Consider the following 12,933-nt stretch of genomic DNA (forward strand, 5'->3'; position numbering starts at 1 on the left):
GCGTGGAAATGAGAAAACAGTCCACGTGATGTCCCTGGAGGGGGGACACATCAAATACCAGATCAGTTCCATCCTTCACAGGGATGGGAAGATGATGTTCATGGCTGAGACACCAAACACTGTAACGGACCATAAACCCAAAGGTCAGGGGCACAGTATGAGTGCAAAGAATGGGGGGCGATGCTTACATGGGATGGTAGACGTAACACAGGGTAGGTGTGCCGATCTACAGGACTAACTCCTAGCATACGCATACCTCGGAGAGCCTACAACGGAGTATTATTCACAAGCCAGAGTCCTTCCTCTGAACCACCTCTTGAGTACCAGCATTTTCCTTATGACCAGATCCCAGCAGACAAAGAGAAGGAAAGGGGAACCACTGGGCAAACAGCTGTGACTTAAAAACTTAGAATTTCTTATGGTAAAATCTTCCTGGTATTTTTTTTTAACCGGTGTCTGGTCGGGGGCAGCCAGTCTTTGGCAAGCACATACGATGGGGTGCCCGGCCTGCCTGCAGCACAACCAATAATTGCCCATAAAAGATCCCCCCATACTTCTTCCCATCCTCCCTTCTTACTTCATGGGTGAGGTCGGTGACTCAGGAGGTCACCCCCCTGCCCCAGTACATAGGCTTTGAAGTGATCAGGGCCACAGTGTAAACCATAATCCACACTAACACAGCCCTAGTTGGGGGGAAGCCAAGGTTCCAGCACGTAAGAGAAGAAATTTACACAAAATACAAGGATATATATTTTTTTGCAACAAAAGAAACTATTTATTTGGAATATGCATTACCAGTACAAATTCGGAGACTGCAAAACCTACACCGTGTTAGTATCATTAGAGAACACAAAAGTTCAGTTGGAATCAAAAGGGACAGAAGCCTGTGCTCTCACAGAAGCAGAAAAGCTTAAACTTTCAAAACCAAAACAGAGCAGAACTTTGCAGGTTTATACTCTGAGTAATAAGAACAGGGGAGGGGAGTGGGAGAATAAAACCAACAACCAAAGGAAAGCACTTCAAAATAATTGGAAAGAAAGGAAGTAATAAGAGAGAAAAGGGGGAAAACATTGAATGTTTTATTAATTTTAACAAAAGGGAAAAAAAAAGTTTACAAAAAATAAAAGATTCCAGAAAGCTTTGAGCTGGGTGTTGAAACCATAAAGGTGATGTGAAAAGCTCGTCATGATTTTGACTCCGGAACACGCGTGCAGGTGTCTGGGCAGAAACACCTGCAACACTCTGTTCCACAGTCCGCATCGTTGCCTTCACTTTTCTTGCTGATGTTCTAGGTGCTTTCTGTACACTCAATCATTTGTTGAATGAACGATGTTTAAAATAAGTTTCATCCAGAGAATACTGCTTTCTTTTCTCCTATGACTAATAAAAACATTCCAAATCAAGCCAGTTTAACCATTTGCTTTTAAACAGCCCCCTAAATCAGAGGCTAATAAGAGGTATGCTGTCACGGCATCAAACTTCACCTCTCAGCATTAAAAGGAGGGCACTGAGTCACGCTCAGTTTCTTGACTCTTCATCCAAAACCAGGACTCAAGGGATCAGCAGCCCGACTGACCCCAGGGACGGCTTCCTGGATCTCGTCTATGTAGCCCATGGCCCATCACACCAGGACTTCCTGCGAGATGCTTCTGGAAGAAAAAAAATCCTCTCTAGTTCTAAGAGGGCTCCTGGACTGTTGTTATTAATCAAGAAGAAAGAAAAGAAAGCACTTCGTTGTGACATTCACAGTCAACAAAGGCAAAAAGTCTCTCCCTACCACATCAAAGGTCTCCTGGACCGATTCCTTGAAATTTTAAAGGGCCAAAAGGAGAGCCCAGGTCCCTGTTTTTTCTCAAGGACTGCAGGAGTGCCATACCCTCTGGAAATGCGGTGAGTGATGGACATCTGCATGGGCTTCAGCTTTGTCTTTGAAGTCAACTGAATTCTGGAGCCAAGCAGAAGTACAAGGAAACCGTCTACTCTATAAATGTCTTTTCACATCACCTCGTAAGGAATAAAAACAGCAAGATCATAATCCTGACAATTAAAAAAAAAGCACCCCCCCAATAAAACAACCAGAAATAACACAAAACTTAATTTTTTTTTTTATATTTTAAAGAGCAGGAATAAAGAAAGAAAAGAATTTATTTCTGGGTCTCAAAGTTAATAAACGTAACGTGTTAGGTTGTACCTATTATGCTCACTATCCCAACCTTTTTTTTTTTTTTAGTTTACAAAATGAATTACGGTCACTTTTAAACATTGTGAAACAGGAAATGAATGTGCACAACTCGACACTTTTCTAGCATTCTTGAACTAATTCACAAATGCGAGAAAATAAAAGAAAAATGGGGGAAATGATTAATGTAGGTAGTTTGGTGTTAAAAACAAACGCAGGAATGATGTGTATTGTCACAGAAAGAAGAGGGGGTGCCCCCATCTTGTTTTGCGTGCTATGAGGGTCATTTTTAAAATTTTTATTATAAACACTATTAAATTCAGACCGCTTTTTTGGTTTTTTTTTTCTTTATCTGAATATACAAGAACATTCATTATCAAATGTTCATCATCAATACTACAAAGAACGAGACACAAGTCGCAAGAAACAATGGAAAATGTTAATAAAGCTGAAAGAATTGTTGAGTATTTTTTTGTATTTTTTTAAGTTTTTTTTAAATTTGAGTTTCTGTAGTTTCATCTTTTTTGGTATCGAAGTCAGGTTTTTCTGGGCAGAAAAATAAAACTCAGAAGGAAAGGGGGGGAAGGTATGTGAGAGAAGGCAACCAGCAAATCACCACCACCACAGCAAAATTAAAAAAAAAAAAAATCAATGTAAGGAAGGTACCACTTGGCAAAAGTACTGCACAGGCGTCAATTCCACGCCAGGGGGAGGAGTTAGGGGTGAAAAGGATGAGATGGAGAGTTCTAAGGTGGGCAATCCCAAGGGCTAGTATTAGGGGAAACCGGCTGCCAGGGACAACGGAGTGCTCCCACAGCCAGTAGAAAATGCAGGAGTCCTGGGGCACGTTTTGGTATCTGTACTATTGACCTAATATGAATTCCCAGGGATCTATATTTCCAGAGGCACGCTCTTTCCATCCCCTTCCTTCTGCTGCCAGAGTTCCCATGCTTTGCTCACTGTCGGGGGATCTGGTGGCTGCCATGTTGGACGTGATAGTGGGCATGGGGGGGAGGTGGTGGGACACTGTGGCACAGAGAGGTCTGAGTGGGGAAGATGCCAGGAGAGGTGAGAATCAGTGCAAACTCCTGCAGGGAGAGAAACTGTGCAAATGGAGCTCTGCTCTGATCTGTTTCATCAACTTAAAATGGCAATCATTCAACCCAAATATGGAATCATTCTTCCTGTTGCCACGAGAACCCTTCCGGGTCTCTTCTGTACTTTGCGCAGTCAGGCATGTGATCCAGCCGTACTCCTGCGTGGGTAGTTCAGATCCCTGGCACTGAGCAAGGTTCTCCACTGGCTCTACGACTACGGAGTTGTCACAAGATGGCTCCTCCCAGGAAGCCTCTCTACCGAGCTCTGTCCTGACTGGGGCACGGGTCAGTAGACACAGTCTTTCCACTGCTCTCAGTCATCAAGGTGTAATTCCATCTTGCCAAAGATTTATTTTTTGCCTTTCCTTCAAATTCACACACCTTCCTGTTTCTTAGGTAACCCCTCTCCCCAACATATACACAGGAGCAATTTCTATTCGTTACTGTAGCACCATGCACGATTTCCATGACCTCATCAGCGGGCCATCCTCACCCCTCAGGGTCTTCTCTCTCTCCCACAGGCCTCTCAAACAGAGTAGATGTGACAGGGGGCTAAGTACTTACAAGGCCACGTACTGGATTCAAGTACAAACTAAGAGAACTGGGTCCTATTTTTCTAGTTTGGAGGCTCATCTCTAGTCTATGAAACCAAACCAAAACAAACAAAAAAACAACAATACCCCTTCTTCTCTCTGTCATCATGGCAGTGACATCAGGGTATTGACGGTAACCAGAAGTTGGAACAGGAAAACCACGTGTTGCCCCTCCATGGCACAAACCAATTTCAGGGATGACACTTCCCCTGACTTCCCATTTACAGACGGGCTACAAATGAAATCAACATCTACAGTCTCTCGCAAGCCTCTTGGTAAGCCGGGCATCAGAATCCCCATTTTACAGATAAAGAAGATGAGGCACCGAGAGATGTGACCACCTCCCACTCAGGCTACAGAGCCACCATCTTTATCGCTGGCACAGCTGGTTAGAAGAACGTAAGCTCAGGTGACACAACGGAATAGCTTTCTAGTATGTACTCGCCTCTCAGATATCCCCAGGGAATGAAAGTCACTGTGACAATGTCACTGAAAACATGACCTCCCCTTTCCCCAGTGATCCCAGGTCTAGCAAAATCTGCCTAAGCTGTGTTCTTCAACCCCTCCAGAACAAGAATGCGGTGCCATGTTAGCACTCTGGCTAATTAATGAAACGCCCCAATATAAAAACAAAACCAGAACAGAACCAAATCCATTACAGACATCGTAAGTCCTGCGTGTGGCTCCCGAGCGCTCCAGACGTGGAGGGAACAGGAACAGTGTGCACGGCAAAGCTGGCCGCCGTCACGCTCAAGCCCCGTGGGTGTCGTTCTGGTGTGCGTGCATGCTGGGGGCTGCAGGTTCTGGAAGCCCCAGGCACATGCTGTTTTTCTGTGTCGGTGACCTTCACTCAGAGCTGCTAATCCCCTCTCCTGGGCTCACGAGGCAAACTGCCCTGGTTGCTAATGTGGGTCTTTGCATGTGGCACGTGAGCGATCGGGAGAAAATGAACATGTGAGGCCGTGCATGTGCTGACATGTGCCTGGGTGTACACGTGCTCATGGGGTGTGTGTGTGTGAAGGTTTAGTTGAAGGGGTGCAGGATAAGAACCTTCTACTCCTTAGTGGTTCATTCATCACCATGCCCACTCAGATGTGGCTTTATAGTAGGTTCTGGACATTGCTTACTAAGTGATGCGTGGTCTCCAAAGACTGCCTCTGAAACCAAGAGCTGTTAGGAGAAGGAGAAGGAAGCCTCCAATTCTGCCCTTCTTGCTGCTTACGTCCTCCCCTGCTGCTCGACTTCCTGCCTGGGAATCAACCTCGTGGAGCTGAGACCAGAAAACGTGGCACCTTTAGAAACCCAGCTACGGTGGTCCCTGGGGCACAGCTGGGGCTGGGAAGGGAGAGGAGGAAGTGTCCTAAGCAGAACAGGCCCAGGGAGGGAAGAGCAAGAGGAGGCAGGGGGCCTGGAATGAGTGGGACAACGTGGCGCATTCCTGCTAAGAGGTAGTGAGAGTAAGAAGAGAAATAAGAGAAGGGCTGCCTGTTAACAGAGGGAGTGAGGGATCCAAGTGAGGTAAATTTGGCTCCTCAAACCACCAGCATGAAAACATACAAACACGTTTATTATTTTCTTTGTATTTTCTTTCCTCTTCAAATTCCTCTAATTGTTGAAAATATCCTTCTGTGATGTCATAGAGGGCAGGGACCCAGGGAGTATAGGACGGGGTGGGGGGGCAGGAAAGATGGCGGACACCAGGCTGACAGCTGGAGGCAGGGAAGGGTGGCTTCTACCCAGAAAAAAAAGGGAAGAGAGTATAAAGAAGTGTCCAGATTGGCTGAAATAGCATCCCAAAGAAGAGAAGAGAAGGAGACTCTTATTGTGTTTGCTGATTGCTTCGACCTCCAGTCTGACCGCTTCAGCGTTGGGAGAGAAACCCTCCCTCCTGGCCCTGTCCCGACTGGGGCACAGGGTCAGCCGGGATGCGACTGCTGGGAGATCAGTTGGAGGTATCAGAGTGAACACTGCCAGGGCCTTCTGTAGGGGAGGTCACTGATGAAGGGGTAGTAGCATCCTGCCAACCTCCATTAGCCTAGAAGGGAAAAAGGGAGAGAAGTCAGTCCTCTGAGATCGGGTGGCCATTTTGAGCAGACAATGACAACAAGGCAACTTGTGTAATGGGCACAGCGCAGTGCCTGGTACGTGGGGACACTGCTCGGCTGGGCAGCTGTTCTTATGGTTGATGATACTCCCTCCGCCCTCAGATAAGTATGGGTCCTCCCAGTGAGCCTCTGGACACAGGTTACTACCTCCCACTTCTCAAAGATACTTAGAGTCAGTCTAAGCTGTCGGATGACCATTGTGTGTGCTCTAGAGAAATGACAGGTCAAGGGACCCAAGTTCTAGTTCTGAGTCTGGCAAGGACTAGCTGTTGACTCTGGCGAAACACTTCCACCTCTTTGGCCTTGGATTCCCCTTTAGAAAAATAAAAAGGTGGTCCACGTGCTTTCTAAGGCCTTTCCCTGCATCTTCGTATGTGCCTGGATTCCAGGCACCCGTTCTATGCAAGGTTCTGTACTACTTGCTCCTGAGTATATAATGATGAGTGAGAGACAGTTCATGTCCTCGGGGGGGGGGGGTAAGACACGCATATGAATGAACTATAATTCAAGGCAGAGCCCAATAAATGGTACAGCCCCATTGTTATGACAGTTCAGATGAAGGCAATATCCCATCTTGTGGGAGCATCAGGAAACGCATCAGGGAAGAGGTCTTTGAGGTGAGCCTTGAAGAGTACAGAGGGTGATTCAGGTAAATCAAACAGGTGAAACAGAGGTAGACTAAGGGCTGGTCTGCATAAATATATCTAGAGAGGTGGTGGCAGGAAGCCGTAAGTATGATCTCCGTTTATAGATCATTTTTCTAAGATTCTAAATCCAGAAGCATCCAAACCATGGGATTGTTCTAAAAGGATTTGTTTTAATGAACACCCTGGCCAAAAATATCCCACCATAAAAATAGCTGAAGAATGATTTGTTAGATTTTAATACATAGCTATACATAGTGATACATCATTCATGATTGTTTATGTATTTTAAAGCATCAAAACAGAAGTATGCTAAACTGCCTTTTTTCCCCTAATTGCCGGATTCCTTTGAAGTTCGTATACCTCACCTCTGCAAATGTTCATGTTGAACAGAGCAGGTCTTAGGCATTCTTGATGAATTATTTCCTACTGTACTCTCCACTCATTTTCTTCCCTGAAATACTTGGGGTACACGGGGCAGGTACTAACACCGCATTTGGGAGGGACCACAGCTTCTAGTCTAGCATAATCCATGGTACTCCTGAGACACCTGCTTGACACCCAGGTGCTGGCAAACCCGTGTTCATGGCTCATTCATAAGAAAGCAGAGGTGCGAGAGAGAAAAGCAGGCTTCTGGTTTATGACTGAGACACACAGGCTTCTGAACCTCTAAATCTAGGCTCCTTTTTCTCTGCCCTTCTCATCCACTTCACTTTTTTTCCCTCCACTGGCTCACCCAAATGATGCTCCAATTTTCCCAGGAAAGCCAGGTGCCGAATTCATAGCAGCTCCCATTGGTTACCTCTGCATGAGGAGAGGTCTTTTCGCCCACGCTTCACTGAAGAGCAGGTCTGGATACCAAGAGCACGAAGGGTCATCCCGGGCAATGCCAAGGGCATTCCACTTCAATCGGGGATCCATGAATCATTGCTCAAAACTCCAAACCTCCATCGCCTGACCGAGTCTGGTCGCTCCTCCCGCCCCCTTTCCCTGCCCAGCACATTTCTCCTGCTGTTGGTGAGGGACCAGAAGGGGAACAATGAGGGGGAAATGGGAAGTCTTTCTTTTACAACAATTCGTTCTTTACTATCTTTCTGGGGCCAAGATTCTGCAGTTTGATCAGAATCGAGAACAGAATTAATTCCGTGTCCTAATGCAGGCGGATCACAGGAGTGACAGGAGCTTAGTCTCCCTTCCCAACCAAGAACATGCCTCCTCGTGCCATTTTAGGCAGATGGGGAAGAGCAATTATATTTATTTTACCCCAAAGAAAACCCCTTCATGTCATTTATTTTTTCTGATTATAAAAGATAAACTCACAAAATATTTTCAAAGAGAATATTTGCAATTCCACATGCAATGTAATATTTGGAACAGAGAAAAAGCACGAACCACGCAATGGACACCACGCATAACCCTACCACTCAAAGACAGTTACCTGCTCGTATCTTGATACCTCTGTGTCCTAATAGTCCTTTTTTGTATGTGCGTGTCTACCAGAGACACAGGTGGGTCCGTAAGTAAGCAGCCAGCCACGCGGTGCCCGCGATCCTGACGCGGAGTAAAGTGCAGGCACAAGACGAAACAACGCCCGTGTCTTAGGCACGAGCCGGTGGGAGGCAGGTGGATACGGAAGCTCAGGGAGGCCGCAGCGTCCGAGGCGCAAAGGAGTTTCACGACCTCGCTCCTGAGGCACCATTCTTACCACTACTTAGCCTCGCTCCAACTTCATTAAAGTAACCATGAGCGGTGCCCCAGAATACAGCCGTTCGTCAAGAGAACGAACCCTGTGGCGTCTCATTAGGAGGGAACCGGCAAGATTCCACGCAGCCCAGAAGACGCCAGGAGACTCCTTGCGATTCCTGTCTGAGATGAAATTACTCCAACAGGAGACATCTGAAAAAGTTTTGTTTTCTCAGACCAGTGCACATGGTGCCAGAGGGTACAGGGAACTCACAGATGGTCGGGACAGGAATTCGTTCAAGCTGATATCAAAACTGGCGTTTTAATTATGCTAGTTGGCCTGGTGAAGAAGAATACAGAAGACCTTCTACTAAAAACAAATAAATAAAATCAATCTCTTTGGCTGCCTTTTCTTCCACTCCCACTCTACCTACACACACACACACACACACACACACACACACACACAATCAGATTGGGCGACCAACTGTCCCAGTGTACCCAGGACCCCCGACCCCTTGTTAACACTGAAGTCCCGTATTCCCATAACACCCCGCCCCCCCGGGACCCCGGAGCACTGAGAAGGCTGCCCCTCCTCCCCCAGGCTATCCCAGCAATGACCCCCTACTTCTGGCCACATTCAGGACACTGGGGCCTCCGGGTTTCAAGTTAGAGGACTACCAGCCCTTTCTGGAATATCCACGTCCAACCCCAGCACGGGCTGGAGAATCCCTTTCTCTGGGGGCGCTCTAGACCCTGGCATGGGGTCGGCTGCCCTTGCTGCTCCGCGGTCAGACACAGCGAGCAAGCCCCATGTAACGGGTCTCCCGTAAATCACTCTGGCTGCTTCAGCTCTGCCGTGCCAGCTTCGAACACCAGCCGTTCGAAGGCTGCTCTGTCTTGGGAAACAGCTGACCTCGCTTACTGGCGCGTTAACCCTGGGGAGTGATTGCTTCCCGCTTCCTGACTGCGGGTGCATATTAAGTAGGAAACTCCGCCTTTGTGGGTTTATTTATCTCTGGGGCGGGAGCTGGGAGCATCCTGGAGGATGGTCTCATTAGCAACCGCATCGGGGTGGCGAGAAATAAGACTTGTTTTTATTTTTCTTCTGCACCCCAACTTCTGCCTTCACTCTGCGATGCAAAGTCCCCGTTAAAACAGACATGCTCCCTTCAAAATGCTGATGCTGGAAACGCCCAGGAGGCCTTACAGGGAAGGTGAATCCTGCAAAACCGAGTGTGTCCCCATTATCTCCACGAACATCCCTAATGGAAGAGTGTTTACATTTGCACCTAGTCCTGCAGGTAATTCTGTGGCCCACAGCGGCTGGAAGCGAGACCTGATTTCACATTCCATTTGACCAGAGGACGCCCAAGCCGGTGGCAGGCTCATCGTGGGACCTAAGGGAGGAGGCAGCTGATACGATACAAAATTAGGATCACATGCAGCTGGTTTCCTAGGTAAGAAAACCTGGACTTCCAAACCCAAATCAAAGAAAAAGGTATTTGGGAACAAAACATTTCAGAATGAAACGGCTATTTACGAAATGCGCTGAGGTGCCACGAAGTGGCTGATGTCAGCACCAAGTGCAGCTGGATGTGCGCACGCACACACCCACACACACACAACCACAACTGATCGGGGACACCTCAGCTCACCCAGTGGGGTCACCTCCGAGATCCACCACTTTTCCAGGAAGATGGAAGAGCTAGGCTTTCCTGATACGCACACACTTTCCCCAAGACTATACCGCGAGAGTTTAGCACAAGATGCGCAGAGGCCGAGCGATGCTGCTGGAAAGTCCCCTCAGGAACAAAAGAGTCAACATTTCCCTGCAAAGTCTGACAGCATCAGCAGGCTCGTGCCCCGTCCCACAACCTCCAGTCCCGTCTCCAGCTGCCCCCGGAGCCGGCTTTGCAAAATACATTTCTGGTCTCCCTGTTCAACCTTTGATGGCTTCCCACCCGCCTCAAGATAAGGTTCCATGTCCTCAGCGGGCCCCCCATGTCCTTGATCTTGCTCACTCCCCAGCCCAACGCTCGTGCCTAATACTTCAGCCACACCAGGCTCCTGAGCAATTCCCCTAACAGAGCCATCACTTCCTGCCTGCTGCTGTCTCCTAGAACAGTCTCCTCACCCAACCACGTGCCACTCACACCTGGGCTCGTTTTCAAGATTGAGGGGAAGCACCCTTGTGCCCCTATCTGTCCCCCTGGCAACATATTGCATCTGTTCCTTCACGTGCCTGTCTCACCTACCAGCCCATGACAGCAGGGCTGCGGGACTTACCTGTGTTTCCAGAGCGCCTACCACAGCGCCTGGGGCAGCACAGGTTTTAATAAATGTCTCTTGGGGGGACACACGAAGAAGTAAATAACACTCAGTGGCACTACAACCCTCGTGCTCCATTGTGGGTCTGGAGAGATCCACGGTATCAGACCCGTGACCGCCACGGTTCAGTGTCACCACGTGCGAAGGGCTGTGTACACCTAGAACATACTCGAGCGCCAAAGCAGAGGCAGTGCCGAGGAGGCCTGTCCTTCCACGCTCATCCCAACCAGGGAAGGACGAGTCACCTTTACACTGTTCCACTGCGGCTCCGCATACCGTCTCCGTAAGGAGTGCTCTCCTTGGGGCACGGGGAGGAGGAGGAGGAAGATATCATCGTCCTTGCGTCCAGAACAGTCTCCTTGTCACCTCCTCAGTGGGAATCACGGAAATGTGTGGAAGAGACGCCATCCCTGTGCCTGCTAGACGCGGGCAGCTCCATTTGGGATTAAGATCTATACTCAACCCCCAAAGTATTTTATTCTGGCTTCCTCTGGTATCACAGGCAACGCAGAATCAGTGTTGCTGCGTGTCCTGCTTTGCCCTTTCACCCTGTATCTTCGCACAGGCGCGTCTCTGCTGTGGCAACGCCCCCTCCCCCAAGTCCACGTGCCTCTGCCTCATTGGCTGCTACTTACAGTCCAGCCGAGACTGACAGGGTGACTTGCTCCTGCAGTGCGAACCCTGCTCTGGAACCTCAGCTTGCCATCTGCGACCTGCCACCACGTTTCCCTGAAGTCTGTCCTATGCTGCTGGCTCTGGAACCCCCGTTTCCAGGGTCCCCCGACGGCTGTGGGCACCTCTCGGTGGTGGGCCACCTGCCACTAGGCCAGTCCCTGGTGACCTTACAGCCACGTCCCACCACCACGTCCCTTTCTAGTCTACTTCTGCCACAGCCTCCTGAGCCCTGAGGCTTTGCTCCGAAAGTCTGTATGTGAAGACAAATCAGCAGGGAAGCAGCCACTGCTGTAGAGAACGGGTGCCCCAGTTAACCACGACTTCAGGCGTGTAAGCTGCTGCCAGGACACAGGAGACTCCCTGCCAAAGCGAGACTCCTTCCTACCCTACAGCGAAGCCCAGCGAGAGGCTCTGCGCCTTTGCCGGCCCTCTCCTCTGGCCGCTAGAAATCCATGTCACTGTCCACGGCCTGGCCCGAGAGTCGCGTCCTTCCTCCTTCAAGACACACCAGCACCCGCTTCCCTAAATGCCAGGACCCCTGACTTTGTGACCCTTCAGGCTGACAGCTAACCAGGTGCAGCATTTACCTACTTACTTACTTACTTAAATACCCATGTGAGCACAGGTCTTACTCACTGTCATCTTTAACTCCGAATTCCACAAATAAGTATCCAGTGTCAACTTGTGGTAGATACGGCACCTTTTTAAAAAACTCTGACCTCTGCTCTCTCCTGGAGCTTACTGCCTTGTGGGAAACGAGACATCTGACAAATCATCAAAAGAACAAATGTAGATTCTAGATGGCGGTAAGGGCCAGGAGAGTACAATAGGGACCTCACTGTGGTTGGGCTTCTGGAAAGACAGCCTAGAGGCGACCCCAAAATAGACAAGTAAACAGTGGGGCAAGGGGCCCCCTGGGCCGAAGGTGAATCCTTGCCAAAGGCTCCAAGGACCTCAGGGAAGGCCAGAAGCAATGGAACGAGGAGTGGAGTAGCCAGGGCGGCAAGATGGGGCCAGAGGGTGGCAGGGCTCGATCATGCTAAGGCTTCAGGCCACATGCTTTCGTCTGGACTCTCGACGAGATGATAAATCATTCAGCCGCAGGCCAGGAGAGGACAAGGATCATGTCTCAGAGAGGGCTGCTCAGTGAAGTACTTGAGCTGAATGGATAGGGAGACGAATGCTTTGAAAGCCTCCCCGGTGCCCCGGCCCGGGATGACATGGCCATCGGGCGGCTGGCGCCCATCCTCACTGCGCCGTTCTCCAGGGCTTGTGCTGTAAGTCTCTGACTTTGGTCGATGAGTGCATAATGGTATATGAACCCAGTACGAGCTCCTAGTCCTACTTCTCAGGTGAGGAAACTAGGACTCAGGAACTAGAATTTGCCAGACTCAGTCCCTGCTGGGTGCCACTGCTTTTGGACTTTCCAAGTTTCGTAAGGTCAGGCCATGTGACCGTGTGGGCACCGCGTGCAGAGCATGGCTTAGGGCTGAAGGCAGGGGACTCATGGCTGCAGTTCACCTTCAGGGAATCTTTGTGCTGTTTAGGAAGATGCTAGAACCTATGAACCACAAGATCAGCCTCAAAAAAGTCTTTTAGGGGATTCTAGTATCTCCCACTCCTATG

At 49.1% G+C, this 12,933-nt stretch overlaps 1 protein-coding gene across 1 annotated transcript in view; it reads right to left on the reverse strand.

The window, feature by feature from the left end:
- Window positions 1–751: 751 nt before the first annotated feature.
- Window positions 752–12,933, reverse strand: part of PBX1 (PBX homeobox 1) — a gene marked incomplete at its 5' end in the record, with an annotated part of 308,555 nt that continues 296,373 nt past the window's right edge. Inside the window, one exon of the mRNA XM_002914169.4 lies at window positions 752–5,904. Within this exon, the coding sequence (XP_002914215.2) occupies window positions 5,812–5,904 (93 nt within the window). The remainder of the gene's footprint in view (window positions 5,905–12,933) is intronic.

This window comes from Ailuropoda melanoleuca, chromosome 8, assembly GCF_002007445.2.
Source record: "Ailuropoda melanoleuca isolate Jingjing chromosome 8, ASM200744v2, whole genome shotgun sequence".
NCBI classification, from domain to species: Eukaryota; Metazoa; Chordata; class Mammalia; order Carnivora; family Ursidae; genus Ailuropoda; species Ailuropoda melanoleuca.